This window comes from Dermochelys coriacea, chromosome 6 (genome assembly GCF_009764565.3).
Source record: "Dermochelys coriacea isolate rDerCor1 chromosome 6, rDerCor1.pri.v4, whole genome shotgun sequence".
Taxonomy (NCBI): Eukaryota; Metazoa; Chordata; order Testudines; family Dermochelyidae; genus Dermochelys; species Dermochelys coriacea.
This window is the reverse complement of record NC_050073.1, coordinates 23,280,036-23,306,290: the sequence shown is the minus strand read 5'-3', so window position 1 is coordinate 23,306,290 and position 26,255 is coordinate 23,280,036. Positions and strand designations below refer to the sequence as shown.

Genomic DNA, 26,255 nt, shown 5'->3' with positions numbered 1-26,255 from the left:
GTTCAGCTGCATGCCTGAAAGACAGTTCACTCGCTACTTATTCAAAGTCTAAAATGTTCCTCCTACTAAAGTTTGAAGGTCATTTTTATGCTTTCACTAAACCAGGGACTACAAAAATGATGTGATCTGATAAAAGAGAAAGAACAGGGCATGTGTTAGGGAAAGTCACTATGGCAACAAACATAGAAGCAAAAGAAAAAAATGAGAGAGAAAAAAGACAAGAGAAGATGGAGAGGCTCAAGAAAAAAAAGGAGAAATGAGGAAAAGAGGATAAGCTTAGTGATACAGAGCAGAGGAAGGGAGGGAAGAGGGGGGGAAATAATAGAAACAAAGAAAAAAAGACATTATAGAAGACAAGCATAGAGAGGAGGCATAACCAGAGCGGAAACTAAACACAGCAACAGGCAATATCTCATATCACACAAAGCAAACATCAGCCAAAAGCGCAGCAAACAAGAACAACCCTGCTTCAACCTGTCAGAGCCTCAGTAAGAAGCCCTGCCTCCATCTCCTATGTCTCTGGCAGCCCTTCACCTGAACACTTGTGCAAGGGAAGCTGGAGTTAACCCCTTGTATAGCAAGAACTAGATAGGGCAGTGTCATTCTCCATTCAATGCTTGTATGCTTCACACGGGCAATTTGCATGAGAGATAATGAAATCAACTGGAAATCCACCACTTTCCCCTTTTTTTCCTATATCTATAATGGAAGTAAAAGATGTTGGGTAAAATTTTCCAAAGCCCCTAAATGACTTAGGAGACTAAGGGCTAATGGAACATAAGCCTCTACATTGCTTAAGTGCTTTTGAAAATCCTGCTAGGCTCATGCCTGAATCTTTGGGTGCCTAAATGCCTTTGAGAACCTGGCCATAAGTTCACTTTTCAAAAGTGACTTGTGCAGAAGCCCTAAGTAACACTGAAGTCAACATGACACAGGTGCCTAAGTAGAGCTGGGCAATTTTTTCCCCCAGCAAATAGTATAGTTGACAAAAAATGCACGTTTCAGTCAAACGAAGCTATTTGTGAATTTGGATCAAATTCAGTGAATAGTTTCAGCCAAATAAAAATGGAAAAAAAAATTCTGAAAAAGTCAAAAATGTTTCATGTCAACATTTTCAAAATGAAAAATTTCAACTTTTCATTTTGAAATGACATTTTGTTTCTAAAATTAGCTATATTTGGGCTTGGAAAGATTTGTTTTTTATCTGTAAATGTCTGTAAAGGTTGATTTCATTGTCCACACACAAACCAAAAAAGATATTTCCACTGATATAGTCAAAATTTCCAGATAGGCAAAATAAGAAAAATGCTGCTTGAGAACTTCTTAAGAGTTTGATTTAAGGATCTTGACATTGTATATTTTGATGTGATGTTGACAATTTGTATTTTAAATGCTCAAACTTTTTAAATCTGAACTTTTACAGCCTTTAAATAATTATCTGACCTCCCCTCTATTTGACCTTCCCATAATTTCCCGCAACTGTTAAAATTTAAATTAATAAAAATAAATATTGATATCATCCATGGAAATTATAAAAAAAGTTAAAGCTTAATTCTGCCAAACCTAATATATGTAATTTTAAAAAAATAGAAAAAGGGTAAAAAAAACAAAAAACAAACCCAAAATGTAACAAAAAGTTTCATTTTGAGCAAAATCATTTTTTCTTCAGTTTTTCATTTCACACAAAAAAAAAATATTTTTTTTTTAAAGTTGTCGTTTCAGGTCCATCCGAAACAAACAAAAACAAAATTCAGATTTTTGGTTCACCCACCAAAAGACAAATCAATTATTCACCCAGCTCTACTCCTATATGCCTGTCTCTTTTGAAAATGAGACAAAGGCTTCTAAGCCACTTTGGCACTTTTGAAATATTGACTTGCTATATGTTTTCATTTTCTTCAGTGGCGTATTTATGAATGGGGAATATTCATGCAGAATATGTACTCTCTGTTGCCTTTGCTAGGCATGGAGTCTTTATTAACGTCACTGACAAGAAAGGGACAAAGGTCTCATTGCAGGATATCAACTCCTATGTATATGTAAGCTACCCAGAATTGGGAATGATATAAGTTCTATCACACTCCCACATAGGTGGAGCATGGTCCTATTAAAGAGGCAACACATCTAGATGCAAGATATGCCACGACATGGTGTACCCTGAGGTCTGGTTTGTGCTGTGTCCTGGATCTCTTATCTTTTTAACTGACCTTTCTGAAGATAAAGCTTTGCACTGGGAGACCTGTAGAGAGCCAGGAGACCATGACAAGGGTGCCCTATGAATGGTGACAGAAACTTAGATGAGTTGGCCTCTTAAGATTCTCTGGGGAGCTGTGGTAGCCTGGATGCACAAAAGAAAAGATTATTTTGCTGCATCTTTGCAATCTTGCCCTGAGAGGCTGTCAAATATTGTTGGGCTTTTTGTTTTGTTTTATTTTGGAACATAGATCCTTCAGTCTTTACTGGTACCAATGAGAGTTTTGCCTGAGACAGGACTGCAAGATCAAGCTTTTAAATACACTACCTACTTCTGCTAACATCTAGAAAGTTCCCTGATAAGCAAGCATGTTTGCCTCAATTCCCTTTTCAGGATTGGTTTGACCTCTTCGTGTATCTTTAATTGTACTATTGATATTCTTCAGTTTATGTACAAAGACTGAAAACAAAAAGAATAACTGGTGCAATCAGTGAATTTGAACATATAAACCCAATGTATTGCTCATCAGCCTTCCATGTCAGTTCATTATAGTAGCCACCGTGCCATAATCCCTCTCCCGTAGACACAAGACAGCATTATCAAACAGACAAGAGACCAATTGATCTTTCAATCAGTTTGGTTAAGCTTGTAAAATACACAGCAAAAAATGTTAATGATTCCACTGTTGTGATGGGAAATAAGAGACAGAGGCAGGGTAAGAAGCACCTGCAGGAAAGAAAAGGACCATCTTCAATGGGTATTTAGGGAGGATTAGGATACAGAAACTGTTCGTTGCTATTCATCTTCTCGCACAGCAGCAAGTTCTTAGTGCAGCTTGGAATCCAAAAGTATAAAGGCACCACCGGCAGTAAAATGCCAGCATTGCACAGAACAAGCCAAGTTCACCCCTCTTTCCAAAGAAATTATTATAGAAACTCTAGAGGGTTTGCTGAAATTGTCTGACCGTTGGTTTCCTTCTCAGTGGCATAATGTGAAGAGCTGGAGTCTCTTCATTGTGATCTAAAAGAAAATTATTATTAAAGGGAAAAAAAAGAAACCTGGATGGTTTATCAGTAAAATGAATCCACTTCAGTGCAGAACACTCTGGCTGGCATTTTCAATGGTGTCTAAACGAGTTAGGTGCCCAACTTCCATTTAATTTTTAGGGGAGTTGGCACCTAATTCTATTAGTCTCCTTTAGAAATCAAAACCGGTAGCACTATCCCTTGTATGGATGGTATGATAATGTTTGACATCAAACAAAGACAATATTTAAGTGTAATTCTTATATTGCCACTAATTAAGGATTGGATAAAAAATAAGAACACACTGGGGACCTGTTCCTAAATTGGCATCAATGGAACTATGCCAGTCTACAATAGCCAAGGATCAGGCCCATGGAGAATAAATAGTTTTAAGGCAAGAAAACTAGAAATAAACTGATTAATGCATGGGATAAAGAAAGAGAAGAAAACCGAGTCAATTCCCTTATCCTTTACTGTTCTCTGGAAGGGGCTATGCATAAAAAGGAAGGAGTACTTCATAATCTCTCCAACTCTTTTCACCAATATTCCACAGGGGAGGCTCTCATTCCCACACAGGAGACTAAGATTCATGCACTAACCACTGTGCCACCACTTCTGCTTCAAAATCTTGACAAATGCAGAACTTTCACTGTTGGTGTGTCATCCTCATGTTACAAATATTAAGCTTGTCAACAGGAGTTACCCCTTTTGTGTCCCGATGCTCATTTTTGTTCTCAATGGAACCTCCACTAGCATCACCCAGTATGCTATGGATGCTGCTCCTTCATGATTGATTTTTACAAAAAAAAAAAAAAAAAAAAAAAGACGACAATGACGACGACAACGAAGTGCAAATCTTGCATTAAAACAGGTTGATTTTCTTTTTCATGGCAAAAAAGTAGATTTTTCCAAGTTTCTATTTGACTTCCATATGCAAACATATGGTTAGCCAAACTCCACTGATATGTTACTATGCAAATACATTTCACAAGCATGAACCTGTCCTTTTGAATGGAGCATTCATTATAAATGCCGACTCTTGTTTACAATTGCCATAATGAAATCATGGAATGTCCATGTAATGAAAGCTCATTTTTAAATGAGCAGACCCTATATTTGTATTCATCAAACTACTAAGTAATAAAAACGATCTTTCTTCCTTCCTCTTTGCTCCCCCAAGCAGCAAGCATTCTTTCCAAAGTGTGTTTTGCTATATTTTATTTCTGAAACAGAAATAGTGTAAGCACATAGAACCAGATTGACAAACCCTTTCTCACTGTATGCTGTTACTCATCCAAGAAATTCCAGTAAAGTCAATAGGACTGTCTGTGTGATCACCAATGAGAGTAAGGGGTCACAATCTGGTCCACAGTAAGTAGAAAATTAATTAGGACAAACAGAATCCAATTTTGGGGCACTTCTCTTCTTAGATCAGGATCAAAAATTAAATTATGTTAAGTAAAAATGAAGGAGGAAACAAAGCCACATATGAACAGAAGGGTTTTCATGAAATTAAGATTTATTTTCATTTAACTATTCCTTATGCAGTTTTATGAGCCCCAAACCCACAACATTATGTTGGTGCATACAAAGCAGAAAGTGAAACTGACTGGAACATAAAAGTGAAACTGGTCAGTTTCATTTTATTGTCCAAGCTAAGAAGAACAAACAAAAATAAGCAAAAAGTAAACATACATCATAAACGGCTAAAAGGACTGTATATTTGATTTTTTTACATCTTTTTGTTTTAATAATAGAAGGTATTATAAGTAATACAGGAAAATAGTCATATTTATTGTCCAATATTTAGTCCAAACTCATCCCTGGTGCAATTCAATTGATTTCAGTGTAGTTACACCAGACATGAATTTACACAGTGTTTTTTAAGTATTATTTTGTGTCTGTTATAGTAGTGGGGTTGTGAGCAGAACTGTGTATACCACTGTCTGAAATTAACACAAAATAATTTAAGGATGTTTAGAACATACAACACCAAACTCTACAATCTTACTCAGGCAAAACTAACAAAGATACCATCATTTAGACTGCAAGTTCTTTAAAGCAGTGACTGCCATTTGCTATACATTTGTATGGGGTCTAGCACAATGGGGCCTCTGCCTATTTGATGCTTCTAGGTGCTCCACAATATAAATGTTAAACAGTAATAATGTGAGGTTTTTGTGCCTAGACTTCCATTGGCTTCAAAAGGCTTTGGATCAGGTCCTTACTGCAAAAAAGCTGCAAAGAGCAGGCCTTAGCATGGTGATGTGAATTGACATTATGAGATACTTCCTTCCTGCCCTCAAGTGAACACTGAATACATTGATCTTCAACTGGCCAAACTGCCACCTGATCCCAGTTCTCAGCAGAGAATGTGAGGACCCATCAGATATATCTGCATGAGAAATTATCTTCATGCTCAGGGCTCTTATGTAAAAAAAGAGAGGTCAACACCTCTTGCAAAAAAATCACTTCTGAAATGAGGTAAGCAGAATGTGGGTGGAATAATCCCATTTACCTGACCAGCTTGTTCTCATAAGGGGAATTATTTTTCCCGCCAAACATTTTCCAGTATAGTATTTCATTATCCCCTTTTCCACAAGCTTCATTTTCAACATGGAATTACGTTCAGATTGCATATTCACATAGGTTGAAAGTACTTTTGTACCATAAAAACAGCCATGAATTATTGAATACAAGGTAGCTCGGCCTACAGAGTACTATAAAAAGCTGATTTAATGGAAGTATAAAAGCATATTTATGATGCAACAGGAAGGCAAATATATCAGATTTCCAGCAAATTAAATCAACCTTCTACTTAATACTTTAAAAAAAAAAAAAAAAAAAAAAAAAAAAAGATTTAGTATTCTCAGGGCCTGATTCAAAGCCCACAGACTCCCACTGACTTCAATGGGCTCTCATCCTGCAAGGTCCTAAACACTTCTGATGGGGCACAGAGCACCCTCAGCTCCCATTGACTCCAACGCCACTTGAGAATGCCAAGCACCTAAACCACTGGGTCCTAAGTCATTTAACAACTGTTCAGCACAGTATCATTAACAAGTATGATGAATAGTCTAAAAACCCACTGGATGCCCATGAAGTTCATTTAGGCTGGGATTTTCAAAGGAGGCGCAGAGAATTAAGCATCCAGATCCCATACAATTTCAATGGGATCTGGGTGCCTAAACCCCTTATGCGCCTTTGAAAATCCAGCATTAACACGAAAGATGAACAGACACTTCCTGAAAGGTGGGACCTGTCACGGATTGATGATCTGTTCATGAATATTGTCCTTTACTGGAAAAAAAGCAACAAGGGCTCATTCTGTGTTTACTGGGCTTTGGAAGATGCACACAACCTGCATTCATTTTCTTCCCTTTCCTGTCTACCTGTCCCCTTTATTCCACAGAAAAATTAGGACAAATTCTCAAAAAGAATATTGTTGGAATTTTTTCCCCTCAAGTATTGTAGTGTCATTGTGATGCAATGAACCATTAACTTCTGTACTTACCATCTGACATGCAGTGAGTACCCTTAGTCACATGGTAAACCCTTGCAAAATCTCCTCCAGGACTCGTTTGATTGGCACACAGCCGTTTGAGATGATAGTTTATGTCCTTATGTGGTTTACACTCTAGAATCCTAAAATAAAAAAAATTAAAGTCTAAGTCTTTCAGGCATAAGTGGAGATTTATTACATTATAGGCATGAAAAGAAATATTATGGGGTGATCATGGAATTTACTCACCTGTAACTGGAGGTTCTTTGAGATGTGTACTCCATATCTGGATATGCATGCACTTCATGTGCCCGAGACCAGAGTTTTCTAACAAGTAGAGTCTGTTGGTCCACACCTATACAGTTGTTCCCCTCATGCTTCAAAGCGAGAGTGTAAGGCAGGGATTCTCAAACTGGGGGTCAGGACCCCTCAGGAGGTCATGAGGGTATTACATGGGGGTCACGAGCTGTCAGCCTCCACCCCAAACCCTGCTTTGCCTCCAGCATTTATAATGGTGTTAAATATATAAGCAAGTGTTTTTAATTTATAAGGGGGGGGTCGCACTCAGAGGCTTGCTATTTGAAAGGGGTCACCAGTCCAATAGTTTGAGAATCACTGGTGTAAGGTGTGGTATTGACCAAAGACTCTCCAGTTCCTCCTCTTACCATGAATCAGAGAGGATCCAAAAGAGATGGGAACAAAGGTAGGTAGTAGAATACAGTTAGGGACCACACATCTCAAAAAATCTCTAGTTATAAGTAAGTAACCTCCATTTCTTCTTCAAATGCTGGTCCCTATGTGTATTCCACATGTGGGTGACTGGTAAGCTGTATTCAAACAGGAGAAGGGTGTGAGGCGTAGCTGATATAGATATCTGTAATGCTGCTGTCCCAACAGCTGCATCTGCAGAAGAGGCCTGGGCTAAGGCATAATGCTTCGTGAAGGTATGGCTGGAGCTCCAATATAGGAACTTCTTGAAGTAAGGCTATTGAGGTTGCCTGTGCTTTAGTAGAATGTGCTCTCAACACATCTGGGAAAAGCAGACCCACCAACTGATAACAAAAAGTGGTACAGCCGGAGATCCACTTAGAGAGCCTCTGAGTAGATCACACTTGTGCTTCAATTGCTCTGCTATACCAACAAATATTGTAGGCGTTTTCCTAATTGGCTTAGTTTTTTGTACGTAGAACGCTAAAGCTCATCTGCTGTCCAGAGGGTGAAGTTTCCTATCCTCATTGGAAGCATGTGGTTAAGGGAAGAATATTATTAAATAAATGGATTGATCTACGTGAAACTCAGAAATTACCTTGGGGTGAATTTTGAGTGGAGGCAAAGGAAAACCTTCTCCTTATGAAATGTGATGTATAGGGGGTCGGCCATGAGTACTCCCAGTTCACTAATTAATTAGAAGACTAAAAACACTAAAAATACTAGAAACTATATACAATTATATTTAAAGGTATGAAGACAGTGCAAAGATACTTTTGCACAGAGGATTCTGACTCAATCCAGGCACCAGTAAGAAGAAACTGTAGAGGTGCCTGCCCTTATATCCTTGGTTCGAAGCATGAGAGGAACAACTGAGCAGGAGCAGACCAACAGACATTATTTGCTAGAAATCTCTGGTCTCAAGTATGTGGAACACATGCATACCCACATGTGGAATATGCATAAGGACCAATATTTGAAGAAGTATGAGATGTGTGACTACATGGTATTATTAAGTCACTGATCTGGGGCAGGTGGGAGCAGGGGAACTAAATTACGGAGCTGAAAAAATGTTTAAGGTTCTGACATTAGCATCAGTATTTCTCACTAGCTATTGGCCAAATCTTGTAGTCCTTATTCATACCCAGATCATGTCCCTTCATGAAACTGATTGTACACACGCTAGGAAATTCCACAGGGTTCTCCTCATGGATTCTCCTCTGAATTATTCCACAGCAGAAGGGGTCTGCCTCCCCTTAGAGCCCCTTGGATCTGGCCCACACATCACATAGATCCCTGGGAATGGCAGGGTCCATGCATGGTCCCTGTGCCTCTTAATGGTTCTGAGCTCTCCCAGGATCCACCCTTGCATGCATTTCCCAGCAGCACTGCTTCCAGGAGAACCATTTAAAGAGGTTCCCTACTGCTGCTAAAACTCATCTTTCTTTGGCTTTTCTGGGGGGCACAGGGGTAGGACTGGTGGTGATGCATCTGTCTCCCCCACTCCTGGCCTGCCGCAGTCTGCCTATTCCCCACACTTGGAAACCTGGATGATGGAAAGTTCTCCATATGGCCTAGGGGTGAGGGATATGTGCCATGGAGACAGTTGAGTCCCTCCATTTCCAGGTAATGAGAGGGTGATCTATGTGCAAAGTGTCCAAAGGGAGCAATCTTTCCCACTATTCTAAGGCAGACAAAACTCCCATTTAAATAAAAATGCCTGAACTGCAACCACCCCATTCAATCTCCAGGAAGCCGGTAGGATTGCCCAGGGTCTGAGAATTCACTACCTATTGCCCAGCCAACTCACATGTACCACAAGAAGGGGTACTGAAAAGAGGAGTCTGCTTCAGGCAAGAAAGACACAAAATTCCAACAAATGTGGGAGATTTTGTGAGGCAACCTGAAACGCTGTGCAATGACAAGCAAAAAAAGAAAACCACAAGAGTGAAAAGAAAGCAATTCATTTCTAATAAACCACAATCTTTCTCCTACTATGTTGCTAATTTCTGGTACTGTAAGAAGGGCTAGTGTCATACTCCTTATGCAGTATCAAGCTGATACAGCTGCTCTGCCTTGGAGATCTGTATGTGTTCGTTACACCATTTTACATCTAAAGCTTGTAGAACTCCCCGTTAATCTGCAGCCTGCTCCCAAGCCATCTGATGCAGTGAGAATCTTTTCATTGGCTCCAACAGGCTTTGGATCAGGTCCCCAGTCAGAAAGATCTCTATTGAGCAGGACCCAGAGTACAAAGAGCCAGATCCTGAAAGCACTCCACCCATGGAGCACCTGCTGACATGTAAGGGAGTTCCTTGCACTCAAGGCTGGAAGGATCAGGGCCAAATAAGCAAGGAACAGGCCAAAGCCTGCCCAAGTGCAGGGAAGTTGGCTCAGCGATTGTATTGTTAGGCAGATTTAAGTTTTAAAGATATATACACTTTTAAGATAGGCCACAAACATGCGGGCATGTCAGGGTACAAAAGGACAGAGTCAGGGGGAAAAGAGTCAGGCAGAATAAAGTTGTGAGAAAGGCACCAAAAAAGGCACTCTGAAATCACCTCAGCGAATGCAGGAAGTCACAGTCTTAATGAATCCCCGGATGCCGCTAATCAGGATGGGGCAATGACAGGGGCAATCACCTATACAGAAGAAATTTAGGTTGTATCTACACCACAATTTAAGGTGTAATTGTAGCTCTTGTAGACATATCTGCTCTTGCTTTAATCTAGTGATTAATCTATGCTTGTTACACAACAAATTTAACAGGAAGGAACCACAGGCACACTAGGTTCAGTGCGAGGAATACGTTTTCTGCTATGACATGTATGTTAAATATCATTCAAATGTCATTTTTTGAGAGCAGCAAAGTTATACGTAGGACAAATTTATAATCTATGTATCATATTTATAGCCCTCAGAGCTGATCAGAAAATGGCAGGGAGGATATTTCTGAGGAAAATTTTGATTTTTCAACCGAAATTCGAGCACTAAAAATTTTCAGGAAAAAGTTGAAATCTTATGGCTGAAAACTACTCTGTAGTCAGACTACATTTCCCACAATGCACCACGCTCTCCTCTATGGGAACCGGATCCATAAACAAGAATGGGGACATGAGGCATTACATCAGCATATCTAAATGAAAATATTTTATTTTTCAGCCAAAAATTGTTGGTTTGCAAGCGTTCGATGAAATGTCAAAATTTTCCATGCAGACACTTTCCCCTCAAAAAATTCATTTAGACCCCAACCTAATTTTTCTCAGAAAAGTTTTCAACCAGCCTAATACAGACATATGTTGTAAACCATCACAGTCACAATACACAGATATTTCTATCAGTGCCAATTTCACAGAATCACGGAAATGTAAGGCTAGAAGGGGCCTTGAGATGTCATCTGTTGCAGCTCCCCGTGCTGAGACAGGACCAAGTATATCTAGACATGGGGTCTCACACTCAGATGACCACGAGGGCCACATGAGGACTAGTACCTTGGCCCGAGGGCCGCATCACTGACCACCCCCCCCCTTGCTGCCCTGCCCCCACTCCACCCCTTCCGTGAGGTCCCACCCCTGCCTTGCCTCTTCCCACCCCTTTTCTGAAATTCTCCTATACCCTCTGGAATTAGGCATTTCCCCCCAGTAATATAGGCACACTTTTTATTTTCACCTGTTTGAAGGGATGAGACCATTCAAAAATCCCCCCACTAAATGCTCCTGACTTTTTGCCCATTTTGAATGTACTGGAAGGAAAGCAAGCAAAGCTGTCTGATTCAGCAATGTCTCTGAAGACACACAGAGTCTGATTCTCCGCTCTCTTGCGCCTTACGTAGTCACTGTCATGGGTGCAACGTGGGCATGAAATACAACCATTCAGATTCAGTAGAGTTTTATACCCACTTTGAAATCACTTTGCGCTGGTATAAATGACTAGCCCAGGTGCAAGGCAGTGGAGAATCAGACCTTTAATATCAGGAAAAATATAAGAAGAGCCAGCACTAACATCTTCCTTGGGCTCTGATTTTACAAAGCAACACAATTATAACTGAGCCAGATCTATTGCCAAACTCAGTGAAGCTACACAAATTGACACCATAGTATGAGTTATATATCAGCCTTCACAATACTCACAGCATGTCATAATCTAAAGACTAACTACAGGGAGAGAAAACATGCATATCTCCCATTTTTTACTTAAATGAGAAGAAATTCAGCTGTTCACAATTATTTGATTCTACTGCTTTGGTGCATAATCTCTAAGAGACCTGACTCTGATGTTTCAAATTGATATTGAAGGCATTCCACATAAGTAATTTCAGGCATATCTGTGGGAGTCCTCAGGGCATGTCGACACAGCAAGAACTGTGCATGGACTAGCCTACCTGAGCTCCACCTAGCACAGGTAACAACAGCCGTGATGACAGTGCAGCATGCGCTTCAGTGCAGATAGTACAAGCCCAGCATGGACCCTGGGTATGGATTTGGCTCAGTAGCCTGCTCTAAAGCCCACACTGCTCTGTTTTCACTGCTGTTGTTACAGCACTAGACTGGGGCTAGCTCAGGTAGGCTAGCCCATACACAGCTTTTCCTGAGTGGACATTCCCATAGTAGCAGGAAATCAGAAAGATATGCCAAGCTGCTATTGTCCGATGAAGTGAGCTGTAGCTCACGAAAGCTTATGCTCAAATAAATTTGTTAGTCTCTAAGGTGCCACAAGTACTCCTTTTCTTTTTGCGAATACAGACTAACATGGCTGCTACTCTGAAACCTGCTATTGTTACGTGCCTGTAAGTATGAGAAGACTCTTAAAATCAAAATGGAATTTTAAAGGCAGCCAGTGATTTTAAAAAACGGCCACAGTGTCTTAAAACTCTTCTGTATGTATTTAACTATACTCACGTGAGTAGTTCTAACTACACACAGGAGAAAAGTTATTCATGTGCATAAGTGTTCGCAGGGTCAGGCTTCAAGTTAGACAAGAATTCAGCTTACTTTCTACTGTAGTATTTGAAACCTCTGGAAGATAAGTCACGGAGAACTGACTATTAAGGAATTGCGAGACTCAAGCATAGCGACAGCCAAATACTAAAAAGCATATTTAGAGTACTTCACAGAAGCAGAACTACCTTCACCCAGTGCACTGTACTAGCACAAATTCATATTTTAAGATCTTGGGTTGATTTTTCATTGGGAGCTTCAACTCAGGCCAGGTCTATACCAAAAAGTTAGGTCAACCAGCTATGTCGCCCAGGGATGTGAAAAATCCACAATCCTGAGTGACATAGTTAAACTGACCTGACCCCTGGCATAGACAACGGTAGAAGAATTCTTCCATTGACCTCGATATTGCCTCTTGGGGAGGCTGATTAACTACAGCAACAGAAGAACCCCTCCCATCACTGTAATGAGTATCTATAATGAAGTGTTACAGCACTGCAGCTGCAGAGGTTTACGTGTAGACATAACCCCAGTCTCTGTCTGTGCACATACTCAATTGTACATGCAGCCATCTGCACACATGCTCTGGCTCTGCAGGAGTAGCTAAAGGCATTGCTACATAGAATTTTAATGCAAATCTAGCAAAGAGTAAACAATTCACAAAGTGAGATGGCAGTGGAAGATTAGTAATTGCTACTCTTTTCTTTTGCTGGAAAGAACAGAGAAGTCTTCGTTTCTGGAAGACAGTCATTGCACAGGCAACTTATGGAAACAGCCCTGTGGGACTCATAATACATATCACCATCACCACTACTATGGCACAAGATGCTGTTGGGGAAATATTCTCCCACTTTTCCTTTGAAGCCCTGAATCAGCAAAGCACTTAAGCATGGTAAGTCCTACTGAAGTAAATGGGTTAAGCGTGGGGTTAGGTGTGTTGCTGGATAGGAACTGTGCAGAAGGATCTCTCTAAACCACGCATCAGACTCTTTCTCTGCCTCAGTTTCCCCTTAGTGTCAGTCATTCACCAACTCCCAATGCTGTCCTTGCAATTATTTAGCCCTCAAGTTAAGTCCAAAACTCCACCCCTTCCAGGGTTTAAGTCCAATATAAACACCAAACCAAATTTTCTACTCCAGGATCTTCTACAGGGTATAACCCTCCCTCTGAAGGTCTGTCCTCTTTCACCTTGTCTTCAGCCACACTGGGATCTATTCAGTTCCTTCTCCAGGGGTTACCGCACCAACTCATGGTGTGGCGGTATATGGGGAATCCACATATACACTCTACTGTGGGTTCCCAGCCACATGTGCCCTGCAACCTAAGTTTCCCGCTCTTTCCCTCCCAGGGCCTCTATACACTCCATGCCTGGCTCCTCACTGGTGCTTTCTTGACTTGCCCCAGGGGAGCTGGAACAATTTTTATAGTGGGGTGTTGATGATGGAAACAGTCTTTGGTGTTTGTTATTACTATTTCAAGGCATGGAGTGTGGCAGCACCCTCAGTTCCAGCACCACTGACTGGCCCAGACATTCTTGATGGAATATTGACTCCTAGGTCTGCTCTTCCTAGAGTCTCTCTCAGATCTGCCCTCCTTTTGATCACAGGCTACTGTTTTTTAGTCGCATGCTCCCTATCATTCTATCTATCTAAGAGGCAGTATTATTGTGTGGTTAAGGCACAGGACTGGGACTCAGGCTACCTGGGATCCATTCTTGGCTCTGCCACAGACCTGTGCTGTTGCCTTGGGCAAGTCCCTTCACCTCTCTGTTGCCCCATTTGCCTTGCATATCTAAACTGTAAGCTCTTTGGGTCAAGGATTGTCTCATACTATGTGCCTATACAGATTCTAGCACAACGGGGCCCTGATCTTGGTTTGGGCCTGTGGGTGCTACTGTAATTCAAATTACTGTAACAATGTATGGGTATTTCTTAAGAGCTATTTCTCTGGCACTAGGCCTAGTAGTGTCTGAATGCATATTTTGTCTCATATACGCATATCTGAGCAAGAATTAGATGGAATTAATTTCCTTAATGCAACTTTGTTAGGTTTTTTTAATCACACATATTTATCAAGGAAAGAAAATAAAATCCAAATCATATGGCTTGCGTGTGAAACTTTCCCTTCTCCAGCAACACCTCTGATAGGGGAAAAAAAAAAAAGTTCATTCAGTACTTACTAACATACTCAAATGCTAAGCGTGATGCTCAGATCTTTCCTGAGGAACATTTATAGCAACCACTTTAGGTACTGATGTCACTCAGGGTGGGCATCCATATTGGTTATCCGTTTTAAAAACGCTATTGTCCATTAAAAATTATGACCTGTATTGTTTTCCAAGCACAGAGATAAACATCCTGCTCAGTGAGCTGAATTCTCATCTGAAAAAAAAAAAAAAAAAACAAAAAACAAAAAACCCAAAACAAAACAGTCAGAATAAAAAGCATTTGGTATGTGTCTGGTGCACATATGTGGCAGCATAGCATATTCCCTGCCTACACTGAAAGTGTGGGAGCACTTAGTCATCTGATGTGCATATTTGATTGGCACAATCCCTTTGCTTTCTCACATGGTGAGAAAGATGATCGCCAATTTATTGTATTTTTACATCTTCATTACGTATGCATCAGTCAGAGATACCAGAACCCCTCAGGTTAAGATGTCTGTAACTACACATTGTTGGAAGCTGGACTGATCTACAGTGAAGTCCCAGTTCAGGAAAGTACTTAAATGTGTGCTTAAATTCATCCCCTTTCCAGGGTAGCACTTAGACACATCCTTAACTTTAAGCATATACTGAAATCCCACTGGTTTCAGAGTAGCATCTGTGTTAGTCTGTATCCGCAAAAAGAAAAGGAGGACTTGTGGCACCTTAGAGACTAACAAATTTAGTGAGCTGTAGCTCACGAAAGCTTATGCTCAAATAATTTTTTTAGTCCCTAAGGTGCCACAAGTACTCCTTTTCTTTTTAAAATTCCACCGACTTCAATTGGATTTAAGCATCTACTTAAGTGTGTCACAAATAGGGATATTTTCCTTAACTGGGGCCTAATTTAAATTCTGATCCAAAGCCCATTTAAGTCAATGGGAATCCTTCCAGTAACTTTGGTGGATTTTGGATTAGACCCTCAGTTTGTTTGCTTTGAATGCTCTTCTCTCAGTTTTGTACAAAGTTTTAGCAGCTGAATGTAGTGCTTGAAGTAAAACTATATACTCACTATAGATTAAGGCCTCAAGACTGCAACAGAATCCCTATGGATTGACAGACCCCTGTGCCTTTGCAGAGTCCTGTTGAATTCAGTACATGCCAGACACATAACATGTCCTTTTTAAAGTCAATGGGGTCCACATACATTGGTACAGTGGAAGGGATGGCATAATGAGCTGTGCATAAATAAAATTTGATGTGGCATCCCAACTAGGGTTGCCAGTTTTGTTTGGAGGTATTCCTGGATGGGTATTCATCATAGGACAAAATCTTTAATCAAAGATTAATCTGTAGGCCTGGAAATTCCAGGACAATCTCAACAGGCTCAACACAGCCTTCGTTCTTCCCATTTATATAAATGGAGTGCCTTAATGTTTTAATGCACGTGTGACTTTTTCAGATGAGACTTTAAAACAGTGAGGTACTTTCCGCTTTGCACGAACATGCGCTCTTGGGCCCGACTTCATAAAGTTTAGGGTCTAGGCCAAAAGATTCCTTTTGCTTGTTATCATTTTGATGCCATCTAATTGTTACTGGCTGTGCCCCAAAGGCCTTATACTCAACTCAGAGGCATTTCTGTCCGTCTGTAATGGTGTAACTTTTTGAATGCTGTGTCTGATCAATTCTATGATTTCAGGGAACGTTCTAGGCAACTAACTTTTGAGGAAAACTGGAAAACTAAGGGGGAAATGGGGGACACAAAGCCCCTGCGAGCTCTTTATCACACTAGGGATATAAATAGCAGTTAAAAAAAGTAACCATGTAACCAATTAAAATTTTATCGGTTACCCGGTGAAACGTTTAACCAGGGAACTATAAGTGCTGGGGGTGCTGCAGCACTCCCACGTTTTATACAGGTCCCCACTGCCGGTCCCCGCAGCCGAGGCCCCGGCTCTGTACCTGGGACTCCGTTACCAGCCACGCACTTTGGGTCCCTCCCGGCTGCTGCCCCAGGTGGCCGTGAAGGCTTGTGCTCCGGCCGGCAGTGCAGTTTAATCGTTAACCCTTAACCGAAACTGGTAAGACTGATGCTTATCAGTTAACCGGTTAAATTTGTACATCCCTATATCACACAACAGCCTTAAGCACCTCTGCTTTTGTCTATAAAGTAGGGCAGTGGTCCCCAAACTTTGTACCTCACACCCTCCCTCGCCCCTTTCTGTGTCCCCCTGAGCCAGGAGCAGGACCATGGCTCCTGAAGAGAGGATGCAGACAATGTGTGAATCCCCATTACCCCCCCCCCATGTCAGGGACTCTGTCTGCCCCCATACCCTCCTTCTCCCCCCACTACTGGCTTTGTATGCCCCTCTTCCCCCATGCCAGGATCCCTCAGAGAACCTCATCCATGGGGCAGGGAGAAGGGGGACCCTGGTGCTTGCAATAAGCTCGCCTACACAAGCTAGGAAGTGTGTACTGCCTACCTAGGTATTACTTGTATGGTGGGAGGGCCCAGAGGCCCATTGTACAAACACATAGCAAAATGTCAGTGCCTACTCTGAAGAGTTTATAGTCCGAGTGTAAAATTTGAGACAGCATGTGTAGAAAACAGACTGGGGGAGGACAAGGTAATGGTGAGATGACTGGTCAGCAGGCTGTGTGCTGGCTGCTGTTCTCCATACACAGCTGCTGGCATTTCAGCTGTGCTGAATATGTATATAATCTAAACAAGTACGTTGGATTCCACCACAATATGTCCTACACTATAAATGTAAAATACTGAGGGCCAGATTGTTTGCAGCCCTTGCATGGGAATGCAGGACGGGAGGGGCGTCCAAGAAGGCTTCTTGTCAGCGTGCTGTGCAAGGGCTACACACTGTAGCAACCCCTATGCTACCTGCATTCTAAGGAGTACAAAGGACTGCTCACCCCTGTTCCTCCTGGGGCACAGAGGAAAAGGCAGAGCCATGAACGGAGCAGCCTTCTTTCCCATATTCCCTTCTGCTCTCACACACACACACACACACACACACACACCTTGCAAGGAGCAGACGGAGGAAGACAGAGTACCCAAGGCACAATCTCTCCATTGTAGCTCCACACATATAAAGGGCTGGGGTTGGCAATTGAGCCCTTACTATCTAGTACAAATGAGGCTGATCTTTGAATCTTCAAGACTCCTATAACATAACATGACTGAGACTGATTTTCTTTTCAATTGCTCACCCATAGTTGCTTGTTTTATTCTTTTAAGGTTTTCCTTCTCTGGGCATGTGAATGCTGTGTGCATTCCCCCAGGGCCACTGAAAGGATGTGCAGTGGAATCAACAGGAGAGGAAACAAGGGGAGCAGTAACAGGGTCTCAGCTATGGAAGAAACAGAGTAAACACAGCAAGGGCACATCTTCAGTTGACTGTTGCACCTCTCGTTAAGTGATTGCCTAATAACTCGTGATAGTTAATACATTTGTTAAGACCAGTGTGGGTGCTTTCCCCCGCCCATATTTGATCAAAGGTACGAAGGTTACCAGGTTACCCAAGGGATCAGTTTAAGGTACAAAACAAACAGTTTGGATCAAACATGTGGATGGTCCATACCAACCTTTCCAAACATGTTAACTTCCTCAAGTTAACTGGCAGTCAATTTACTGGAGGCACAAAAGTCCGGTGAGATAAACTCCAAGATAGATTCTAATTGCAGCTACAACTTGTGTAAATCTAGAGTAACTCCAATGGAGAACTTCAATCTCAGGAACAATGGTTACTCCAGAGTTACACCAATGTAACGGAGATCAGAATCTGGGCCCTTGTTTTCATAGCCACGTGGATGAGCTGTCTCAACCCAAGCAGCTCTGCTCTCATGAGGATGGCGCAAAGTGCATAGTTACATTTTTGCAGGATTCTCATGCAAGAAAAACAAGTGTGTGAGAGGAAATGAAACCTTCTGCTTGTTTGAAACACATGCTCCTATACAATGGACAAAATTCTTGCCACAGTGCCAGTTTGTACCAGAGGTCACAATATAATCCACAAATATTACCTCTAATATCTAAGGGCTCTAAGATGGGCTCATCTAGCTGGGCCTTATGTAAATATAGTGCATAAGGGCTGGGGAGCAAAATCATCACATCCCCCAGCCTGGGACACTTATGAGAAATATTAAGACAGCTAGATCCACATAACTGCAGATCTAGTAGCCTTACCCCTTGCTCATCCTCAATGCTACACTCCACACTAGCCTAGGTCTAAAGGTGATGCAGAGGTCAAGGCCCCTGTGCCAGCTAATCACTTTTCCCTCACCTCATGTCACTCAGGGCAATTACTGGGCTTAAACGGCATGGAGGGCCTTCAGCCCCAACTGAATTTCTCTCCTAATATGCAAAACTTCTGCAGTGCAGCTCATGAAGTTCAAGATTGACACAAGCAGCTAAAAGTTTCTTTCACGGAAGCCAGAATACGGACTACGATCGACAACAACATACAAGGGATAAAAACAGGTCACATGCTCATTAGTCCATGTATAGAAGCTGAAATACTGTAATTCTGTATTCAGGATATGCTCAGAGGTATTGCCAAAGCATTCATGGAGATATTTAGCATTAGTGAGGCCTCTCCACCAACTGGCTTACGCTCAAATCTTTGAGCATACTCTGAGCAGGCAAATTAAGTTGTGGGAAGGGCTTTCTGGAGCAAACTAACAACATGCCCGTAGAAGACTTTTAAGGGAACCTGCCTGTTTCTTACTTGCCTACCTATGTTCTGCTAACAGGTATTTTCATACTGCAGTTCACAACTGGGACCACCTGCTATCTTATTCTTTGCAGGGACTCGCTATTGACAGGCGCACAGAACCTGTTCACTACTTCTTTAAATTCTACACAGTGAGGGGCTTCCTATACAAAATTAACAAGTTGAAAGCACCTCTTTTTTCCCTGGAAGAGGGTGGCAATGATCGCCATTACACTCTGGACTAGCTGCCTGATTCTTATGTAAATATCTTTCTGAAGACTCTATTGCCAGCACACATGACTGTGGGTGCATGATCACCTTGATTCTTACTTCCTATGGAAATGATTGAGCATAATGACCTCCCAACAGAGGGGCAGGAGTGTAGGTAGCCAATGGCCCTTCATGCTTCCAAAGAACATTAGTCGAGTTTAAGAGTTGCTAGTCATATTTATCTACGTAGCAACCGACCCTATCACGGTGTGCCCATAGTGAAGGGATATACCATTCCTAAGAGAGTGCCTGGCTGGGGTAACTTGCTAAAATTTAAACAAAAATAGCTTCCATGGCTAATGAGCATCTGTGCCTGTCTTCAGGGGCGAGGGGCTGTAAAACTAATTGTTGTGAAGTGATGCATTTTAATGGTCCCACTACTAAGAGGCCAGTCATTATAATGGCCAGATTTTTCAAAAGAGTTCACTCCCTAAGCAGGCACTTAAATGAAATGATCAGGTATTCAGAAAGTGCTCAGCACCCAACAACTCTTATTGAAAACAGTGGTGATTGCTAGGTGCTGAAAAATTTAGGCTCTTCATTTAGGTGCCAGATTACAAGCCAAGCTCTTTTGAAATATCTAACCTCAATAATGCAGGAGGAATTTCTTCTACACTCATCAGTACAGTCATAGTTTAAGGCATTGGTTCTCAACCAGACATCCGAGGCCCCCTGGGGGGGCCGTGACCAAGTTGCAGGGGGTCCGCCAAGCATGGCTGACATCAGACTTGATAGGGCCAAGGGCAGAAAACCAAAGCCTCGCCTCATGGGGCTGCAACCGAGGCCCCCGAACCCCACCACCAGGGGCTGAAGCTGAAGCCTGAGCAACTTAGCTTTGTGGTGCTCCCTGTGGCATGGGGCCCCGGGCAATTGCCCTGTTTGCTACCCCCTAACAGCTGCCCTGGCTTTTATATAAAAAAAAAAAACTGTGGCACAGATGGGCCGTGGAGTTTTTATAGCATGTTGGGGGAGCCTCAAAAAGAAAAAGGTTGAGAACCTTTTTTTAGGCTTTTTAGGCATTCCAGGGGTTTATAAGCATCTAAGGGCTTGTCCACACATTAAATTTATTCCAGAATAAGGTAGGGTGTGAATTTAAAATGGAATAACTATTCCAGAATAACTCCATGTGAACACTCTTATTCTGGAACAGGAGTGCCTTTTCTTCCAAAGTGGATTAAGATATTTTGGAAGAAGGGACTCTTATTCTGGATAAGAGTATCCACATGTAGATTTTCCCCAAGAATAACTCTATGCCTAGGCAAGCCATAAGGGGTACAAAATATTTTCAGTAGGATGATTAAAATTCTATATCATGCTGAAAAAGGAAACAGAATTCTTGGTGATGTAGGAGGTCTGGAAAAAACTGGCTCTAATCATGATAAAGCCATCCTTAAAGTACTAATTGTGTATCGGAATAACAGGGACAGGTTTTCCTGCTAAGATTGCTGAGCAGAGAGAATCCTCCCTTAGAGTAGATGGCTCCCTTTCTAAGCAGAGTTGGGCTGCCACTCTTCCTGCATGACCCCCACCTTTCTATAGGGCGAGGAAATCCATGCATGGCAATGGTGTGGGCTGCAGACAGCATTCACTCACCATCCCAGTGGGGAATCTACTTAAAAGTCAATTGAGCTCTCCACATTTTAGACACCCCTGTGGAAGGATTGAAAATGGCAGGCAGGCAGGCTGACAGGGTGCTGAGGGAGAGCTGGGGACTCAAAAGCCAGTGAGAACGCACAGTGACAGTGTATAAATCAACCTCGGCCTTCAGTGATTTCCATCAGATCCATGGGGACCTCACAGTATCAGCACTTATTCTGAGGCCACAAGGGAGAGGTCAGACACCACGTCACAAGCTGATTCAGAGGAAACTCCACAAAAAGAATATTGTGGTCTTTCATTCCCGAACTTCATCCCCCTCCAGAGGGTTTTCTATGGGAGGAGGCAATCTAACCCCCCCCCACAATGCATTAATATGCTATTTATATCTTACTCTAGGTCTGCTAATAGAATAAATGCTAGGTACCAGTTACACAATGCTACTGGGCAAGAATCTGATCTCAGTTAAACCAGTGTAAATGGGGAGTAACTCTTCTGAATTCAAAGGAGTTATACCAGATTTATACATGGAGTTGAGATCAGAATTTGGCCTGTTGTTGAGGTCAGGGCAATAATTTCCTACAATACTAAACAGGCACTAAATAGACTTACCAAGAATACAGTCATTATACCACATCTCCAGGATTTCCCCAGCTGAACCATCAGATGCCTCAGCCCTCACCTAAGGCATGGAAGAAAAAAAGGGGAGGGAGAGTGCTCTTTAGCAGAGATGAAAGAGAAATGTAAAGTAAAACAGAATCTCAAATTATCTGAATCAAAATTCCTTTGTACAGTAACAAGAGGGAAAAGCTAAAAACAAAACTGGAAACCAATTTGCAAATTGCCAATAAATTTCCACCAGGCTAATTCATCAAGGAGCATACTGCACCCCAGAGATCCCTTAATTAATAGTGTCACATTTGCAATGGGATAGTTAAGATTGTACCAGCGTTTCCATTATAAATCCCTAATTATACTTCAGCAAAACAGTTCATTACTTGCTGAAATACGATATACATGATACAGGGTTTTAGTCCAGGAGGCAATGTCTTTATATAACATATTTCTTAAAAAAAGGTTGAAATTAATCTAACTTCTGATTCAGGTTTTTGTTTGTTTGAGGATAGCACAAAGCAGAGGATTTTTAATTGGTTTCCGACACTTTGAAATAATAAATAATAATAAAATAAAAGGCAACATTTGGCCCAATCTTGGAAGGCGCTGAGTATCCTCCTTTCCCACTCTCTTCAAAGGAAGTGAGGATGCTCAGCACCTCAGGGTGGGATTCAGAAAAGAAATTAGGTGTCTAACTCCCATTGAAATCACAGTCAATGGCAAAACTCCTATTGGCATCAATGGAGAGGATCAGAGCCATATACACAGCATACCATTGAGACATATTATGAAATATAAAGTCCATGTCATAGCAGGGCTCTTTTGCATTCATGGTATATTTTATACTTGACAGAAGTGGTATTGGGCTGTCTGTAATATTTATATGTGCTATATTCTATTTTGCTGGAATCTTGATAGTGTTTTTGTAAAGAAAGATTTTACAGTTTCAAATGCATAGGCAAGGGCTGAGCATGTAAGGTGCTGAGCACCCCTGCATCGCCAATAAGAACGCAGGACACCCAGCCCCTTGCAGGACATGGTAAGCAGTTTTGCTTCTTAAAGCAACGTTTTGCTTCTTCTTGCTTGTTAAAGTCACTAGTATTTGCATCTAATGGGCCAGATTCCTCTACCCTTAATCACATTAATTTCTATCTTAAGTAACAAAATGGGCTCCCAGCAAGCAGTTAACTGTCTAAACACTTTAACTCATCAAATATTCATCACTGTGCTCATGGTGGGGGCAGCATTGCCAACATTCAAATTGTTTAACGAAAGAACAAGGAAAGAACTCTATGGCCCAATCCTGAAGTCAGTGAGAGTTTTGCCATTTTCTTATTTAAAGACGAAGGATAGTCCAGTGGTTGGTGTGCTAGCTTAGCACTCAAAAAGAGTCCTGGGTTCAGGTCTGCCTTCTCCTAAAGGCTTCCTATGTGATGCTGGACTGTCAAGGTTCCTTCCCCACTCTGAACTCTAGGGTAAAGATGTGGCAACCTGCATGAAAAACCCCCTACGCTTATTTTTACCAGTTTAAGTTAAAACTTCCCCCAGTTACAAATTATTTTACCTTTTGTCCCTGGACTTTATTGCTGCCACCGCCAAGCGTCTAACAAATATAACCGGGAAAGAGCCCACTTGGAAACGTTTTTCCCCCCAAAATCCCTCCAAGCCCTATACCCTCTTTCCTGGGGAAGGCTTGATAAAAATCCTCACCAATTTGCATAGGTGAACACAGAACCAAACCCTTGGATCTTAAGAACAATGAAAAAGCAATCAGGTTCTTAAATGAAGAATTTTAATTAAAGAAAAAATAAAAGAATCACCTCTGTAAAATCAGGATGGTAAATACCTTACAGGGTAATCAGATTCAGAACACAGAGAATCCCTCTAGGCTAAACCTTAAATTACAAAAAGACACAAAAACCGGAATATACACTCCATTCAGCACAACTTATTTTATCAGCCATTTAAACAAAACAGAATCTAATGCATATCTAACTAGATTGCTTACTAACTCTTTACAGGAGTTCTGACCTGCATTCCTGCTCTAGTCCCGGCAAAGGCAACACACAGACAGAGAGAACCCTTTGTTTCCCCGCCCCCCTCCAGCTTTGAAAGTACCTTGTCCCCTCATTGGTCATTTTGGTCAGGTGCCAGAGAGGTTATCTTTAGCTTCTTAACCCTTTACAGGTGAAAGGGGTTTTTCCTCTAGCCAGGAGGGATTTAGAGGTGGTTAGCCTTCCCTTTATATTTATGACAGACTAATTGCTTAGTGTCTCTGTACCTCAGCTCCCAGCTGTAAAATGGGGATAATAGCACTGCCCTACCTCACGGGGTGTCATAGGATAACTATAATAAAGAGTGCGTGTGATGCTCAGACAATACAGTAATGGGGACCATAGAAAGGTATAAATGAGAGAAGGGCTGAGCCCTACATATACCTGGGTTTCAAGGGCGGATCCTTAGAACCCCTTAAAGTCAGCACCCATGGCATTTGCCAGGCAGGATTGTTGCCTTCCTAGAGTGAAGATTATTGACTAGAAATCATATTATAAACCAAACTCTTCTTCCTTTCACTCCTTGATGCATGACAGACTTTAAATTGTGGTTAGTATGACTCAACTCTTGGTTTGGGAAATTGTCTCTCCATAAATAAGCTTCCTGAAATTGACTAACTTTATAAACAGAATAAATTGATTTTAAGTAGCACCTCCATCAGGAAGCAGGTTAAGATTTAGACATAATCAGATCTGTTAAAGTCACTAGTGTTTGCATCTAAGGGTAGAGGAATCTGGCCCATTAATCACATTAATTTCTATCTTTAGTAACAAAAAAGGAACAAAGGATTTTTAACTGGTTTCTGACACTTTAATAATAAAAGGCAACATTTAGTCCAACCTTGGAAGGTGTTGAGTGTCCTTCTTTCCCACTCTCTTCACAGGGAAATGAGGGTGCTCAGTACCTCGCAGGATCAGCACCTCATGGTGGGATTTACAAAGACACGTAGGCACCTAATACCCACTGAAATCAAAGTCAATGGCAAAACTCCTATTGGGAGCAATGAGTCCCACTGAAATCAATCAGTGCTAAACCCCACTGAAATCAATTTGTAAAATAAGGTGCTACTCCACATGAATAAAGATATCAGAATTGGATCCCTTAATTTGACTAATACAGTATATAAAAATATCAGCATATCACTATTGTACCCATATAGTCTATTCACATTACAGTTGAGTTTTTTTGCGTTTTTTTTTTGTTTTTGTTTTTTTTCAAATATTGATGAATTTTTCCAGGAAAACAGTAGCACCAGAAACAAAGTGAGCTGACTGCAATAAAAATAAGTATTGGCACTAGTTAGAAATCATATCATTACCTAACAATGGGATTTGCCAGTTGGCCACATTTATTTCAAGATACTTTCAGACAGGGAAGTACCTAATACATATGGCAAGGCCCGGCATCTGCAAACTACCATTTGGGGCCCGATCTTGCTCCCATTGGTATCAATGGGAGTTTTGCCACTGAATTCAATGAGAACAGGATCAAGCTTCATTTTGGGTCACTTTTGAAGTTACCTTTTATTACATTTACTTAAACTACTTAGAAGCTGAGACTAATTCTTGGACAAGTGCCAAAAAACCTTGCTAGAGTGAAGAACCAATGACAGTTTTAACATCTAATATCTTACATATCACCAAGACTAGCAAGCAATGCTTTTACATCATCTGATGGCAGCACTAGATTTTAGCTTTCTAATGGTACAAGGATTAATCTCTAACTCCGGCAGTTTGTGAGATATCAGCTGCTGAAATCATGTAGCAACTGAAGTGAGGAAGAAAGTAAGATGACAATCATATCCAGTAAAATACCATTTTAAAGATCAATACTTCATGAATTGTCTTGGCTAGAATCACTTTGAGAGCCCACTACTGATACTTTCAGGTTCAATAAATTTTCCAGACACTGGTTTGGGCTTTGATCTCATGATCAGAACGGGAAAAAGTCACATCCATACTCTTAAGTGGTAGAACAGGAAAGAAAAGCACAGAGAAAAATGTTGTTTGACTATTCTGTTATAAACTTTAATCTCATTTCATCCCATCTCAAAGTCCCTAAAGAACTGGCTACTAAATCCATTTTTTCCCCACTAGTTGGTGTTTTCCACATCTCAATGAAGTCTCAGCTCCCCAATTCACTGTCATAGTCTGTAACAAAGCTCAGTCCCAAAAATGTCAAATATAACAAAGAGGCACTCACAAGAGGGAAATTGGCCACAAACACTGCTACAACACCCACGCTCATATGCTCAGCATTTATCAGCCAAGTCTGAGTAGGAGTGGCAAACTATCACTACTTCTACTCGTGCTGACATGAGATGCTGTTGGTTACCAACCTGAGAAAAATTATCATAATTACTAAAGCCCACCAGCAGCACCTGTCCCTTCCTGCTACTCCTAGCCCACTGAATGAACTCTTGAAGGACAAAGACCAACAAATATCATAATCCGATTAAGCACTAAAGAAACTGCACACTG

At 41.3% G+C, this 26,255-nt stretch overlaps 1 protein-coding gene across 12 annotated transcripts in view; it reads right to left on the bottom strand.

The window, feature by feature from the left end:
- The window catches only part of PTPN5 (protein tyrosine phosphatase non-receptor type 5), a 140,183-nt gene that overhangs the window by 85,234 nt on the left and 28,694 nt on the right, over positions 1-26,255 (bottom strand). For 4 of the 12 annotated variants that reach the window (XM_038407612.2, XM_038407614.2, XM_043516740.1 and 1 more), the window contains exons 2-3: positions 21,718-21,787; positions 6,734-6,864 (exon numbers count right to left, since the gene is read on the bottom strand). In XM_038407612.2, coding sequence (XP_038263540.1) covers positions 6,734-6,743 — 10 coding nt within the window. In that variant the 5' untranslated portion in view covers positions 6,744-6,864; positions 21,718-21,787. Of the gene's footprint in view, positions 1-6,733; positions 6,865-21,717; positions 21,788-23,751; positions 23,799-25,977; positions 25,999-26,255 lie in introns of those variants that run through there. The other 8 variants (XM_043516735.1, XM_043516737.1, XM_043516736.1 and 5 more) reach the window with 5 other exon arrangements.